At 45.6% G+C, this 16,687-nt stretch overlaps 1 protein-coding gene across 1 annotated transcript in view; it reads left to right on the forward strand.

The window, feature by feature from the left end:
• The window catches only part of POLE (DNA polymerase epsilon, catalytic subunit), a 58,628-nt gene that overhangs the window by 32,015 nt on the left and 9,926 nt on the right, over positions 1–16,687 (forward strand). Inside the window, exons 30-37 of the mRNA XM_060250191.1 lie at positions 7,081–7,303; positions 7,662–7,867; positions 10,378–10,521; positions 11,852–11,992; positions 12,312–12,465; positions 12,553–12,659; positions 13,603–13,779; positions 15,257–15,480. Coding sequence (XP_060106174.1) covers positions 7,081–7,303; positions 7,662–7,867; positions 10,378–10,521; positions 11,852–11,992; positions 12,312–12,465; positions 12,553–12,659; positions 13,603–13,779; positions 15,257–15,480 — 1,376 coding nt within the window. The remainder of the gene's footprint in view (positions 1–7,080; positions 7,304–7,661; positions 7,868–10,377; positions 10,522–11,851; positions 11,993–12,311; positions 12,466–12,552; positions 12,660–13,602; positions 13,780–15,256; positions 15,481–16,687) is intronic.

Below are 16,687 nucleotides of genomic sequence, written 5' to 3' on the forward strand. Positions count from 1 at the left end.
ACTACTGCAAGTGGTAGTCAAAGATTTGGACACAATTTAATTGGAAGGAAGCAAAGTTAAAACCCACCACAAGCAGGAATTGTCCTGTGCCCTTCCTAGTCATCATATGAAGCTGCTTTATACTGAACCAGACCTCTGGTTTATCAAGGTCAGTGTTGTCTACTCTTTCTGGAAGTGGCTCTTCATGATTTCAGGAGGGATTTCAGATCACTTGCCTATGAGATTCTTTCAGCTGGAGATGCTAAAGATTGAACTTGGGATCCACTACATAACAGTGAACTAAAATGGACAGAAATGGGTGGATTTAACTCAGAGGATCACTACATCTATTATTGTGGCCAAGAGTCCCGTAGAAGAAATGGTGTGGCCTTTATAGTTAACAAGAGAGTGAGGAAGGCAGTAATGGGATACAATCTCAAAAATGACAGAATGATCTTGGTCCATATCCAAGGCAAACCATTCAGTATCACAGTAATTCAAGTCTATGCCCCAACCACTGATGCAGAAGAGGCTGAAGTGGACCAGTTCTATGAAGATCTACAACACCTTCTAGAATTAACACCCAAAAAATATGTCCTCCTCATCATAGGGGACTGGAATGCCAAAGTAGGAAGTCAAAAGGTGACCGGAACAACCGGCAAGTTTGGCCTTGAAGACAAAATGAAGCCAGGCAAAGGCTAATAGAGTTTTGTCAAGAGAACAAGCTGGTCATAGCGAACACCCTCTTCCAACAACCTAAAAGGCGACTCTACACGTGGACATCACCTGATGGGCAACACAGAAATCAGATTGATATGCAGTGAGGAGGACCTAAAGAACCTCTTGTTGAGGGTGAAAGAGGAAAGAACAAAAGTAGGCTTGAAACTCAACATCAAAAAAGCTAAGATCATGGCATCTGGCCCCATCACACCTTGGCAAATAGAAGGGGAAGACGTGGAAGTAGTGACAGATTTCACATTTCTGGAATCCAAGATCACTGCAGATGGTGACTGTAGCCATAAAATTAAAAGACGTTTGCTCCTTGGGAGGACAGCTATGGCGAACCTGGGCAGTATAATAAAAAGTAGAGTCATCACCCTGCCAACAAAAGTCCGTATAGTCAAAGCGATGATATTCCCAGAAGTAATGTATGGCTGTGAGAGCTGGACCATAAGGAAGGCCGAGCGCAGAAGAATAGATGCTTTTGAGATGTGGTGCTGGAGAAGACTCTTGAGAGTCCCTTGGACTACAAGAAGATCAAATCAGTCAGTCCTAAGGGAAATCAACCCAGACTATTCCCCGGAAGGTCATATGCTGAAGCTGAAGCTCAAATACTTTGGCCACCAAATGAGAAGGGAACACTCCCTGGAGAAGATCCTGATGCTAGGAAAGACAGAAGGCAAAAGAAGAAGGGGACGCAAAAGATGAGATGGCTGGACAATGTTACTGATGTAACAAACACGAATTTGAGCAGACTTCGGAGGGTGGAGGAAGACAAGAGGACCTGGCATGACTTTGTCCATGGGGTCGCAAAGAGTCGGACTCGACTGTGCAACTGAACAACAACAACACAACAAAGCAAATGCTCAGCCACTGAGCTACAGCCTTTCCCTTCCTCTGAGGTTTCCAGGATTAGGCTTAAAGACCAGGACAGTTCAGTTTTGCATCAGAGTTACAGCTACTCCCCCCTCCAGGTGCCTGGTGTGTAATTATTCATCTAGGCCCCCAGTAATGATTAAAAGCAGCTAGGAGGAAACAAAGAATGTTATCTGTTGTCTGTCTTGTGGGTAGTAGTATGATACTTCAGCCACTGCAGTGGAAAAGGAACCATCTAATGAAGCTAAGAACTGTTGGAGCAAGAATCTACATAAACCCAGTCCGACAGCTACAGTATGACAGCTGGTGATCTAGCTGCCAGGCTAGGTCACAGTGACCTGATCAGCAGACCGGCTTGAGCCGGCAGAAGCCAAGTGATGCAATCTGCTGAGTCAGCACGGCCAGGATTGGCTGCTTGGACTATATATGATCTGTGTGTGCATCACACAGGTCTCTCCCTGTGAGATGGTGGTTAGGCGAAGCACTTTGTCCGTGGAGGTGATATTGTATAGACTGCACAAGAGAGCACTTGTTGTGTATATATGTTAATACACCTTTTGGCACTAGTTGCACGTGTCTGCCTGATTTTCTTTCCTGAAGCCCTGTGTCGGGCAAGTCATCTCCCTCACTCTGCTACTCCCGCTCCGACAGGGTTATGGGCCCAGGGCGCTTCCGCTGCGCGGAGGAGAGAGTTGAGAGTTGAGCTGACTGTGAGTTTGGAAAGAGCCGGAGGCGAGGAACGCCGGTGAAGGACACAGAAGCACCACCGTTCTCTGTTTGAGAGCCAGAGGGACGTCGGCAGCCAGCCGTGAGGAGGAGTCGGCACGATGGCTCAGCAACAGCTTGGAGTAGCCGTTGAGAAGCTCACCTCAGCCAACTACGCGGTGTGGAGCCTGAGAATGCAACACTACCTCAAGCGTGAAGGGCAATGGCTGTTCGTGAGTAACCCCCCTGCTGACTTATCTCCTGCCGAGGCTGTGTTTTCGGATAAGGCACTGGCCAACATAGTGCTGTCTATAGGAGATGACCAGCTGGTTTATGTGCGAGGGAAGGACACTCCCAAGGCTGCCTGGGACGCGTTGAGTGCGGTGCATGTTAGCACCACTGCTGGTTCCCTCATGGCCTTGACAAGGAGGATGTTCCGCACCGTTATGCCGGCTGGAGGGTGTGTGAAAGATCACATCAAACGGCTAACGGACTGTTTCGTTGAGCTGGAGGCAAGAGGCAAGACTGTAGCTCCAGACGACAGAGTGTACATTTTGCTGTCGTCGTTGCCACCTGAGTACACTCCCCTGATAACTTCTCTGGAGACGGTGGACGTAGCGACCCTGACCATGGAATACGTCTGTGCCCACCTGCTTGACTTCCAAGAGAGAATTGCGGCCGTGAGCTGTCCGGGGGTGTCGGCCGGGCAGCGTGCTGTTATCGGTGTGTCCGGGAAGACAGCCAAGAATGAGCCAGCTTTTGCTGCTGGCAGGCGTCCGAAGGTGGAGGAAGTGGAGCCGACTGCGTTTGCAGTCCGTCGCTGCTATGGATGCGGGTCGTCGCAGCACCTGCTCCGAGCTTGCCCTGAGAGGGAGAAGAGGCGGGGGCGTGTGCGGCGAGAGCGGAGGACCGCCAGCCCGTGTGAGGAAGCAACCCGGCTGGTCACGTCTGCAGTAGAGAGCACAGGGTCTGCTTGGATTTTAGACTCCGGGGCAACGAGCCATCTCTGCTGCGAGAAGGAGTTGTTGAAAAACATTGACAGTCCTGAGCATAAGTATGTGAGATTGGCTGATGGGACCACTGCCAATTCTGTTTGCTCAGGCAATGTGGAATTTCCTGCACTGAAATGTATGTTGCAAAACGTGTTGTATGTACCCTCACTGCAGTCTAACCTGTTGAGTGTTAGCACACTGTTTGACCAGGGATACCAGGTGAGATTTGAGAAAACCTGCTGCAAAATCCTGGGAGGTGGGGGAAAGTTGCTTGTGACAGGAAAGAGGGAAGGTAAACTGTATGTGGTCCAGAGTGATTGTGCCCAGGTGGCTCAGGTGTCGAATGAGCCTGTGCACAATAATTGTATACATTTGCTCCATAGGAGACTTGGGCACTGCGGATTTAGGGCGTTAAAGAAAACCCTGGAGCTTGTGCCTAGTTTGAAAGTAAATCCTTGCAAATGTTACTTGGATTGCCAGGTCTGCAAGAAGACCAAAAGCAAGGCGTGTGCTGTTGCTAAAGAAAGCTCAAGGGAAAGCACACGAGCCCTGGAACTAGTCCATTTAGACGTTATTGGCCCATTGCCAAAGAGTCTGTCGGGGAGGAGATACTGCTTGGTGGCCACCGACGACCACACGAGGTACGCGTGGGTTTTCACCATGGTGCATAAGTCTGAGGTGTATAAGACATTCACCAAGTGGGTCAAAACAGTGGAGAGACAATTAGGGGTTAATCTCCTAGCTGTACAAACCGACAGAGGGGGGGAATTCTTATCTAACCAGATGAAACGTTGGCTGGAGAACAAGGGCATCGCCCACCGTCTGACGAACCCGGCAACGCCCCGAGAAAATGGGCATGGGGCTGTATTGCAGAATGTGATGTATTGCATGTTAGAGGATGCACAACTGCCAATGACCTATTGGGCAGAAACCATACATGCAGCTGTTTTTTTGCAAAATAGGGTTTGGTGTAATACTGTGAAAAATGTGCCTTACAGGTTACTGTTGAACAAGACCCCAGATTTGAGTTCTTTAAAAGTCTTTGGGTCACGGGCTCGGGTTGGCATCCACTCCACGAGTAGCGGGGAGGGGGATGTCCGGGCAGAGAGCCTAATTTTTCTGGGCTACAAGCCAAGGGCCAGGTGTTATCGTTTCTGCAATAGCAAATGCAAGATAACACTTAGTAAGAGTGCCCAGTTCAATGAAGAAAGCAGCTGGCCAAGGTTGCACTCCTTGCAGAAACAATTTGTCCTGCTCCCAAGTAGCGATAACGATGTTGGAGCGCAGCCCAGAACTCCAGCCCAGGAGGTGGCACCCAGTGGGGCTGGAGAAGGTGAGCCGAATGCTGGCACAGAGCCCGACGAGCAGAGTCAGGAGGCAGAGCCTCAAATGCAGGAACTGGAGGTAAAGTGTGAGAGTCAGGAGGTTCAACACCCAATTACAGGGGCAGAGCAACCAGCCCAGGAGGTGGGAACAGAGCAACCCGAAGAAGACAAAGCTGGTCCAAGCACAGGGCCACGGGTGTCTGCCAGGTCCACCAAAGGCCAACGTCCCGCTAGGTACAAGTGTCCCTATGTCACTCTGACTGTCAATCCAGACCCACCCGGATTTGAGGAAATGTTAAAAGAAAAGGCTAAGAAATGGAAAGCCTGGGTGGCAGAGTGCGAGGCAAGGGAGAAGGAGGCTGAAGCCAAGCGTCTGAAAGAGCTGGCTGAACAGGAACACGATGATGTGTTTTACAATCATGATGAGTTCCTGAACGAATTCCGGAAAGGGTTCCGAGCTACGTAAATATGAACTGTAATGTTGCTGGTGGACATGTATGTAAACTGTGTAAAGTGTTTTGGTGCACTGGGTTTAAATAGATTAGGAGGTGTGTTGGAGCAAGAATCTACATAAACCCAGTCCGACAGCTACAGTATGACAGCTGGTGATCTAGCTGCCAGGCTAGGTCACAGTGACCTGATCAGCAGACCGGCTTGAGCCGGCAGAAGCCAAGTGATGCAATCTGCTGAGTCAGCACGGCCAGGATTGGCTGCTTGGACTATATATGATCTGTGTGTGCATCACACAGGTCTCTCCCTGTGAGATGGTGGTTAGGCGAAGCACTTTGTCCGTGGAGGTGATATTGTATAGACTGCACAAGAGAGCACTTGTTGTGTATATATGTTAATACACCTTTTGGCACTAGTTGCACGTGTCTGCCTGATTTTCTTTCCTGAAGCCCTGTGTCGGGCAAGTCATCTCCCTCACTCTGCTACTCCCGCTCCGACAAGAACCACCTCAGACTGATAGAACAGGATCTCAGAAGCTGGTGCTTAGCAATCCAAGAGCAATGAATGAGATGTTAAAGGCCTGAGTGAAATGGTACCAGCATGAAAGCAATAACAAACAGTCATGCTATTAAGACAGGTGTTGAATCCTTCCTTTTAATAATTTGCTTAGCTGCTGTTGCTGAGGGAAAGCTCCAGAGGTTTGATAACTCTTTCCTTGTATAGGTAGTAGGTATTAGGCTGATAAAAATATTGTGTTTGTCCATCTCATGCTCTATTATAAGTTAGTCCACCTCTTATGAAGTTGTAGACTGCCATGATGATCCAAAGTAAAATCCCAAAACAAGAACAAAATCCATACAAGACCTGTTATTAGAATCAACCAAACAGTATGCAGTCTGTGGAGTTTACCAGAACATCTGGTTGGATGTTACAAAAATAAAATAAAAGTGGTGGGCAAGAGCAGGTATCTCGGGTAGTGATCTTAAGATCTGGCCTCATCAGCAACCTGTACTAAATGCTGAGCAGGCACGAAGATTTAAAATGGTGTCAGGTTGCATCTGTGGATTTCTGGGATAAAGAAGTAACATTGGATTCCTCCCTAGAAACAGAAAGACACAAACAGTGCCAAATAACTCTTGTGATAACTGTCTAGCTCTTAGTTTATATAACTGACCAGCTGGGTCAATTACCAACCTTACTTTTGCCCATTGTTGATAATCATGAAATTACAACAAAAATACTGTGGAAAAATAATGAAAGAATCCTGAAAGTACTTAACAATTCTAATAATTATTCAGTTGTGATTCACCAATATTACAACGCAACTCATTACTGCTACAAAAGTTCTTAAATCTCAAATGCAATGTGCAAGGATAGAAATAAAGTTCATAAAAGATTCTCAGTTCCTGTGTCAATTTCTTGACTTTAAAGCGCACAAAGACATTCACCCAACTCCGCAGGTGCAACCTTCTTGCGGCAGGTGCAGGGTCTGCCCTTTAGTGATACAAACTAAAGAATTTGTACACCCTACCAGTGACATAAAAATTAAATTAAGACATTTTAGTTCCTGTTTGTCAAGTAATGTTGTGCACGCGATCCTGTGTGGCTGTCCAAGAATTTACATAGGCAATACTACAAGACAGGTAAGGGTCCGGATCCTGGAGCACCAATCTCGATTTAAGTACTTTCAGGATTCTTTCGTTATTTTTCCACAGTATTTTTGTTGTAATTTCATTCCTATTTTGTGGAACTCTAGGTTTTATCATTGTTGATAATCGGCATGCACAGCCAGTGATATCCCACCTTCCACTTCCACCCCTTCTTCATTCAGAGCTGCAGATTCTGGAGGCTATGTCTAGAAGGTCAAGGCTTTGTTAGATTAATTTGTTGTGTTGCAGTTTGCCTGTGAGCTGATACCATGTTGTAAGGAGGGATTCATTCTTTGGGAAACTGGGATTACCCAAAGCCTGGAAGACGCCTTTGTTGCCATCTCTGCCAGCTGGATCTGACTAGCCGTTGTGTTTCCCACTCAGGTCACTGCCAATGTGCCGCAGGATGACACTCAAAGCTCACAGACTGCCGACATGGAAGATTTTGGGATTGCCAAGCCCTTGCAACCAAGGGTTCCCCTGTCAAGCAAACGCAAACGCATCCCTACAGCTGAGGAGAGCCAGCTGCAGTCCCAGAATCTGGAATTAACTCAGTCCTGGAGGGAGATTCTGGGTGCACCCCCACCCACTGGCACCACAAAGGCAAGTAATGTTGTTGCCATGGTTCTGGAATAGCCACCGGATAGTAAAAGGCTGCCTTTGTTCCTGGGCATTTTCTTGAGAAAATGGAATGGTAATTGAGATTGAGTAAAGGAAGGACAGACTACCAATTCTGTCTCTTAGGGTATGATCAGTTGGGCTTGTGTAAATGCCAGGGGTGGGATTATCCCTGGTTTACTATGTGGATTACACTGTGATTTACAGAATCTGTCATTCAGTATATTATTTGACATATTTTCAGTTTACACTTCCAGTTTCCCTTTCCGTATTTGCGAATAGGTTCAGGGTTGTTAAACAGTTTGGCCAACAGCTGCATCTCTCTGCCTCTTTCCCCCCACAGGAAGAGCGCCTAGTCTGGCTGCGGTACCACAAGAAGAAGTGGGAACTTCAGGCTCGGCAGCGCCTCGAACGCCGGAAAAGGCGGCGGTTGGCAGATGGCGAGGAAGTCTTTGGTGGGGGGCTGATCCGGGATGGTCCTGCCAGAGGGCTGGGCAGCTACTTGCGCAGGACAGCTCGCAGCATCTTGGACATACCATGGCAGATTGTGCAGGTAAAGCACATTTGCAAACAGAGGAGTGAGAGCTGTGATGCTTGGGTGCAGATGGCCTGCTCTGAGCATAATGTAGTGTGGGCAAGCCTAGACTGAGAAGACAGAAATGAACCTCTTTCCTAACTCTACATTAGAGCCAATGTGGTGTAGTGTGGCAGAGTGACAGCGGCCAGGGCACTGGCTGTGCTAATGTTTCATTCTTTTCCTCTCCCAGCAGTTTTTGCTGGGGGGTTGGGCCTGTTTTGTTCTCCTTTCTTTCTCTTCCTTCTCTTCAGGGTAGAGCTGCAGACTGATTCATCCACACCCTCTCCATTCCTCCCAAAATTCCTCTCCACAGCTCCCAAGCTGCACCCACTTCCAGTTTCCCTTTCTGTATTTGCGAATAGCCATTGCTTCTCAAGAAAGTGTTCAGACAAGTATTTGAATGGCGCCTTCTCCTTATGTCCCCTGTACAGCAGCACAGACAACCACCTCCCAGAAGTGCATCAGCTCCTGCCTCACATTCAAACAGAGCCTGTTGTGACCAAGAAAATCCCTGACAATACAGGCTTATTTCACTGAGCTTGCTATAAAGAGTCATTGATGGCAGGGGTGGCCAACGGTAGCTTTTTTTTTTTTTGCCTACAACTCCCATCAACCCCAGCCATTGGCCATGCTGGCTGGGGCTTGTGGGAGTTGTAGGCAAAAAACATCTGGAGAGCTACCGTTGGCCACCCCTGAATAGGAAAGTGCTTTGAGCTTCTAAATAAGGGTAGTACTCATCATTAAAATAATAGTAATGAACTAGATTTATTTTGCCAATTCCAGTAGATAATAATAACAGTAATAATACAATTCCTGAGTAAACAGGTAAAGTCAGAGAATAATCTGCAGGGATACTGCATATCAGGAGATACCCCCTGTTGAGATCCTCCATCTCTATGCCCCAGTCTTCCCCTGTAGCTTTAAAAAGTTGCTCCTCTCACAGAAAATGCATGTTTGTTTATTTATTTAGTGCATTTTTATCTGACACGTCCTCTTCCCCTCCATCTCCATAACAACCCTGTAAGGTAGGCTAAGATGAGTGTGTATGATTGCCTCAAAATCACCCAGTGAGTTTTCATGGCAGAGAGGGGAGTTGAACCCAGATCTCACAAATCTTGATTTGTGTGTGGAACAGTGCAAGGAAGCTTTATGTAGACAAACATTGGGATTCAGTGCCACTGCTCAGTTATCAGCTGGCTTTTCAGCTCTTGGAGGGTGTTCCCTGGAGGCCACGCTGGCTGCCTTGCAGCTCGCACAAGAGCTTTCGTCTCTGCGCGTGTATCTGAAAATTGGGCTTTGCTTTAAAAGGTATCTGAGCAAGCAGCTTAGTTGAGCAAGGCTATTTGTTGGCGCCTGAACTGTCTGGGGGCATCGCATCTGCTTAGTTAACAACAGAGTGCATCAATGATGTGTGTTTATTATTTGTCAGCCCTGAACAAACTGATGGCCTGACTTATTGGTCCTGTACGAATGGGGTTTCCAGAAAGTTTTTTATTTCCATTTGAACTGAGAAGGCTACTGTCAAGCAGTGATCTTCCATCTTTGTATGTGACATGAGTGACACATGACAGGAACAGAGAGAGCCACACCTCATGGGTGTTTAAACCTAGACTATGGGTCAGCAGAACAAGAGAACTGGGAAATGCATGCTGAGAACCAGGATGTGTGTCACAGTGCAAAATGAGCCAAGGGGCAGAGCCGTGATGAAATCCTCTTCACTACTGAGTGTGTTCTTCTTGCCCTCTTAGTGCTCCTATCATTATGCATGCCAAAAGAAGCAAGAGCCTGATGGTCCCAATCCAAGGGCGGAAGGCCATTTTTATAGGACTACATGTTTTCAGAATTTCAGTAATGTGATATTAGTAGATATCTAGCAACTATAGTTACAGAGGCCCAGGCTCCATTTGTATAGAGCTGTTTAATTTGTAGGATTCAAGGTATGGGGTAATCTGTCCCTGTGTTAACACATTTTTTTTTTGCCTCCTTGAGTTCTTAGTTTATTGGTGCCACCCTGTCTCCCACTTTGGGTCTGGCCCAAACTCATATGAGGACCCTTGTATGCAGTATTTCGGAGTCTGACCAGTATTTAGTGTGTTGTTTTAAAATTTACCAAGTATTACAGAGAAAATATGTTAGAAGTTATCTTACTACTGTTTATACAAACATAGTGTATAACTACTACTCTTTTCACGTTAGCTCCAGGAATAAGAATAGTGGGTAATGCCTAGTGAAGACCTCTGTATACAAAGAGCTCTACACTCATATGCTGAAATCAGAATATCAATTCTGAATATTTTAAAGAAATATAGCCAATAACAGCAACTTCTGTTTGGTCTGTGTATGTATATAGGTATATATGTATCTTGTTCCCTTTCCATTTGCAAATTTCTGTGGGTGAAAAGGTCAGAAATCATCCCATCAAAGTGAACCTTGCCTCTTCAGATCTCAAAAGTTCCCTTCTTTCTCTAACCTACTTTCTTCCCTAGATTGCTGAGACCAGCCAGCCAGGCCTGTTCAAGCTGTGGGCTTTGATTGGGAGCGACTTGCACTGCCTTAAGCTGAATGTTCCACGTATGTTCTATGTCAACCAGCGCATCCCTAAACCAGAAGAGGGCCCTGTCTATAGGAAGGTGTGTTGGTCTCCTTGCTTGGCTCACATGTTGCAGGCTGAAGATGGGTAGAGTGGAGACAGGCCTTCAAGGCTGTCTGTTCAAGACTGGATCCAGAATTTTGTAATTTTGAAACAGAATCTGTTATAGGCACTTGAATGTATCTGTACTGCAGAGCATTTGCAGGTGTTTAGTTAGAAAAGACAGGAAGGTGTGGACTAAGGTCCATGCTAAATGGTGCTCTTAGAGGAGCAAGACATGCAACTACTGTTTTTGTGTACTTTTGTGTGTTTTCTATAACTTTGGCTGTTAATCTTTCTTCTTGTAGTCAAATTTGACTGTAGGAGAACTTGACTCATAGCATTGTGACGTTCTGGGTATTTGCATCCATGCTCAACATCTTTAGCTGATAATTATGCATAGGCAGAGATGTGAGCAGTATCATGTCATGAGGTGAATTCTACTATATTGAGGGAGAGGGTAAGTGCATGATTGCCACTTTTCAACAACAGCTGTGAATCTACCGTAATGTGTAGTATGTTGGCCCATGTAGCAATAAATGAATTGGGATCATGTTTTATTCCCTGTCTGCCACAAAGGCTGATCCAGCTTCTGTCTGTTTTGAGCTTGTACTGTCCTGGCCCCACTGATGGACCTCCTGATGGCACCTGGATTTTTTGGCCACTGTATGACACACAGTGTTGGACTGGATGGGCCATTGGCCTGATCCAACATGGCTTCTCTTATTATGAGCTTCCTGCACAAAGCTTAGAATCCAACTTAATTCTGCAAAACAGCTGGCAGGTCACTTAGTTGACACCAAGTCAAGTTTTCAGTGCCGCAAACCTTTCCAGGATTCTGAAAGACCATGCATCTAGTATGCTAACAGCAAAGTAGATTTCTAAACCACCCCTTCTCCATCTTCCCACTGCACTCTGCCCCAGTTTTGTACCTCTTCTCCCCATTGCTCTTTTCGTCCAATGTTGCAAAAGAATCCAAGGATTAGATCTCAAGTCAGAAGGAAAGACTTCATTTGACTGCAGGAAGTGAAGGGGACTTCCTTTGCTGGGTTTTTCTCCTGTCTTGCTTTTCCAGGGTGGACTTCTGCTGAGCACAGGTGACTTCCTGCAGGTCCATAATTCAGCCCACTCATGTTTTCCCTTCTGAGAATTGTTCAACAAAGCCCCAGAAATGTAACATTTTATATCTTTAACACTGGAGAGCTTTTTGGGAACCCCTCACTCTGCTGCCACAGAATGGCACAGAAGAGCATGATAGAGTTCCCCATTGCCCTTGGAACATGTAAACTAGCCTATAGAACATTTTTTGATTCCTTTTGTTCTCTTGGCAGGTGAACAGAACCCTTCCTCGCTTGAACCCTGTCTGCAATTTGTATGAGTACTCTGTGCCTGAGGATATGTATCAGGAGCACATCAATGAAATAAATGCCAGTCTCTCTGCCCCAGACATTGAGGGAGTATATGAGACCCAGGTAACCCATGGTCTTATCCCATACAGGAGGGCGGTGGAGGTAGGCAATTAGACAATAGTTTTGCTTGTTTTTCCAGAGAAGAACCATAGTTTGATTGAAGAATTGTAGTTTGTATTTATGCACACCAAAGGAAGAAAGGCTCCTCAAATTACTTTCGGCTCTTCAGCAAAACTATCATACATCGCCACTTATATTTTCATATGTTTCAGGGTGTTCCTCCTGGGCAGCTGGAGGTCACACTCCTGATGTGAAATGTTAGTAGTAGCTAAGACCTATGCTGTGAATTACATATGCTTAACAACTGGTTCTTCTTTCTCAGGTGCCATTAATAATGCGAGCCTTGATCTGCCTGGGCTGCATATGCATGGTGAACAGGCATCTAGTTAGGCATCTTACTGGCCGAGAGACCGAAGCCTTTGACTTGGAACACCTGGAGATGCGCTCTCTGGCCCAGTTCAGCTACCTAGAGCCAGGTAATAAGGAAGGCCATAAAGCCTGTGGGTGCTGCTGAGTTGGAAGGCCCTTCTGCTCTGATACAGGACTTTGTTCTACTTTTCCAGGCAGTATCAAGCACATCTACCTATATCATAACTCCCAAGGCAAGAAGGCACTCTTTGGCCTCTTCATCCCCTCTCAACGCAAAGCATCTGTCTTTGTGGTAGACACGGTAAGATCTTCTTGGAACCGAGGATGACTACAGATCTGAAATTTTTAGGCTTTCCTAGAAAATCCCTCCTTGTAATCAGGGCAAACATTCCTCTGTAGTGCTGAACTCTGGGGGAGAAAACGTCTTTGTAAGTTTTGCAGAAATGCTGATTGGCTACCCTCTCCAAATATCGTCAACAAGCCTTTCTCTTCTGCTGTAGTCCTCCCACTTCCCCCAAATCCCTGGAGCCATTTTGACTTGCTTTTAAAAAATTAATGTGGTGACACATTAATGGATAAATGCTTGAACATTCATACCAGCTCCTCTCCCCCTTCCCCCATATGTTTTAATATCAGATAGTCCACCTAAAACAAAAGGGGGAGAAAAGCAAGACTGACTGAAGCAGCATTTGATTTTCTTGAACATGTGCTTGTCAGTTCAGTTCAAAGCCAGTTCATGATGGAGAGATGCATTGTAAACTCTTTTAATATTGCCTCTCTCATCACCCTTGGGGCAGCTGTAGGCAGGCAATTGTGAGCTGTTCTGCTTTCTCCCATTGCACTGGTATTCCAAAGATCTCCGGGCCTTTCATTTGGTACTGGTGAGGAAGCGCTAGTTCTTTATCTGAGATATACACAAGCAGCCCCAAAGCATTTCCCCCCCTTTAAATATGAAATGGAATTCATTAAGGGAGTGAGAACCATGGTCCGAGGCATCCAGGAGTTAGAATCTCTGAGCCCAGAGGTAGTCATAAAGAGGAGCAGGCACCACGTTCTGTCATTTTAAGGCCAGATGTCAGAATTGTAGTATAGGCCCTGCACATTTCTAGAGATCCTGCTTAAAGTCTCTCTACACTGATGACTGCAGACAGCCATCTTGTGGTATCTGCAGGCCAGATGTTTAATTTGCAAATAATTCTGTCATGTCATTCCTTCCCTCAACTAACATGGCATGTTTGAATTAGGTACGGAGTAATCAGATGCCAAACCTCACCAGTATGTACTCAGCAGAGCACCACATTATGGTGGAGAAGGTGGGCCGAGAGCTGCTTCCACCAGAGAAGCACACTTTCGAAGTGCGGGCTGAGACAGACCTCAAGACAGTCTACAGGGCAATCCAGCGCCTGCTGCTGGGCTACAAGGTAAAACTAAAACTTCAGTGCTACAAAGCATTCATCATCTGATCCAAAGCCTCACAGGATGGGTCTCACAAAAGGTTTCACTTGTTCACATTGAGCCTTCCTTGTGCCATCCACAGGCATTTCTCACCAAAGCTGCTTGTGTTCTGCTGCATGCCAGGGGGCTGTTCCATCGGGGGCTGAGTTCCTCCACCTGTTCAACACCACCTCCTGTGCAGGAACAAAGTAAATCAGAGTATTGTACACTATGCTTAAAATACAAATTAAAAACATAAGCCTTGAATTTAGCCTCTAGATTGAAATCACCAGACTAAGAAATCCTTAGTGTACATTTAAAAATACAAATTCAATATCCACAAATTAATGTCTGGTTGGTGTATACATAGATGCCATGAGAGTATGAACTGCTAAAATTATTATTATCATATGGCAGTGTAGGTAGTATAGCCAGGAGGTCCTAATATTGTCTGGCAGACAGAAGTTCTATTTTAGTGTTCTGCACCACCAGGTAGCAAGCTAGACTTGTTTTTAAGGCAAGAGACATTTCAGGGGTGGCTTGCCATTGCCTGCCTCTGTGTCACAACCCTGATTTTTCCTTAGAGATCTCCCTTCCAAATCCTAGCCAACACTGGTCAGGGCTAGGTCAGGGTACTGCCAAAATTAGATGTAATTCACAACCACACATTTTAATTTGTGAGCATGAAAATCATGAAACAAGCTCCATGATCCTGATAATGTCACCATTTGGCCAAATAGTATAAAATGTGAATCAATCAACACCTGTTTTGGCTTATTATATCAACAATTGTTCTTGATGTATATGTCTATCTATGTACTAGTGACCACTGATGAAAGCCTATTGGGCCAAAACACATTTGGTCCTGTTTACCGTGATTGTGGTCTCATGTATGTCATCAACTTGTGAATAGTTATTTGTATTATTTAATGTACATTGAGGACCATTTAGTCCAGTGGTTTCAGTGGGGGTGGTAGAAAGTGCTGTCAAGTCACAGCTGACTTATGGTGACCCCAAAGGGTTTTCAAGGCAAGAGACATCCAGCCTTTGTATTCCTTGGGAGGGTGGGGGTCTCCCATCCAAATACTTGCTGCTTAGCTTATGAGATCTGACAAGATTTGGCTAGCCTGGGCTATTCGGATCAGGGCAATTGTTTCAATCTAAAGGTTAAGTTCAAGGCCTCTGTTTTTAATTTGTATTTTAAGTGCACTGTACAATAAATTGATTTATTTTGTCTAATTCGTTTTTTACATTGTTCCTGCTCAGCTTTCATAGTATAAGCCAGGCGTGACAAGCAGACTGTTGAAGGGCAAGGAAAGCAGCCATCCATCCAGAAGGCTGATTCCCTGCCTTCCCTTCCCTTCCCTCCCTTTGGGAAAAAAAATTTATTTGCCCTTTCTGCTTCTGAATGTACCTTGTCCTTCTGCCCCCACCATCCAAATGCTTCTTTCCTCTCTGTGTCAGGATGAGCGCAGGGGGCCCTCCCTGATTGCTGTGCAGTCAAATTGGGACTTGAAGAGGTTGGTGAATGGGATGCCTGTCTTTGAGGAGTTCCCGCTGGTTCCTGTCCAGGTAATTGATGACATCAGCTATGGAGTCCTGGACTGGCAGCGCCATGCTGCCAGGCGCATGATCCGGCACTACCTCAACCTGGACACATGCCTCTCTCAGGCCTTTGAAATGAGCAGGTAGGCATTGGGATCTCTGGAATGGGTGGTGGGCCAGGCCATGACTCAGTGGTAGATGCAGGCTTTTCATGTAGGAATGTTCCTTGCTCAGCCTCTGGCAACTCCAGTGACAAAGAGACAAGTAGTAGGTGTTGTAAATTACTTCAGCTGAGATCAGCTGTTCTTGATAGACTAATGGTCTAACTCAATTTAAGGCAGCTTTGCATGTTCATCTAAACCTGGAGATTGTGTTTTCCACTTTTGGGTCCTTGAGATCAGATGTTGAAGAGCAGCAGGCAAAGGGTCTAGGCCCGCTGTGTTTAATCCAGAGGGGCAGGGGTAGCCACGTTTGTCTGTTGTAACATTAAAACAGTGGATCCTCTGCCTGAGAGCCCAGCTTAGAGCTGCTGCCAGCTTAGCTGACAACAGTGACCACACTTGGTGGACCAGAGGTCTCATTCAGTATATGTCATGTTCATGAGTTCAAAGACTGCAGCATGAGCTGGCCTGAGTCAGAGCTCCCTTCTTCAGATGCGTCTTTCTTTCCACTGTGAGGAATTATTTTATTCACACCCAGTCTAGAGATCTGCATCGAATTCAGGTTTTGAGAGGCAAAAGCATCATTAGCTGAATACAGCACAAAACATGTTCATTAGGTCTGTTTAAGGCAAACCTTCAGAGATTCAACTCTGACAGCACAATGAAATATCATTAGTCAGATCTTTTTCTAGCAGAACAATGAAAGAACTTCACCGAGTTAATGATTTTATTTAGAATAAAGCATTTGATAGGCAAAAACTTTGAAAATAGAAATGGTGCAAATTAAGCCAATACTTCCAGAGGAAATACATGTGATTAAAATCCAATCTCCTGTCGTTCTAAATTTGCGCTAAATACCATTTCTTTTATGAATAAGGCAAATGAGGTTTTAAGCTCCCAGGCAGAATACTTTGTAAAATGGGAAGCCCAGCACATAAGACAGTCTCACCAAAAAATAGTCCCTTTTGACTGGAAGCCACTATGGAAAGTCTGATCAGACTCTTACATAGCATATTATACAGAGAAAGTGATAGATAGGACCAAAAAATAAATTCTTCTAACTCTTAACATCAGTGTATCTTCTGAGTAAAATCACTGACACCTAAAGCTAATTAATTCATAAGGGTAAGAACAGATGAACTAGGATACTTCTTGATAATCACTAATTAAAACTCTCACGGCAGACTTT

The sequence above is a fragment of the Heteronotia binoei genome, chromosome 11, assembly GCF_032191835.1.
Source record: "Heteronotia binoei isolate CCM8104 ecotype False Entrance Well chromosome 11, APGP_CSIRO_Hbin_v1, whole genome shotgun sequence".
Classification (NCBI taxonomy): domain Eukaryota; kingdom Metazoa; phylum Chordata; class Lepidosauria; order Squamata; family Gekkonidae; genus Heteronotia; species Heteronotia binoei.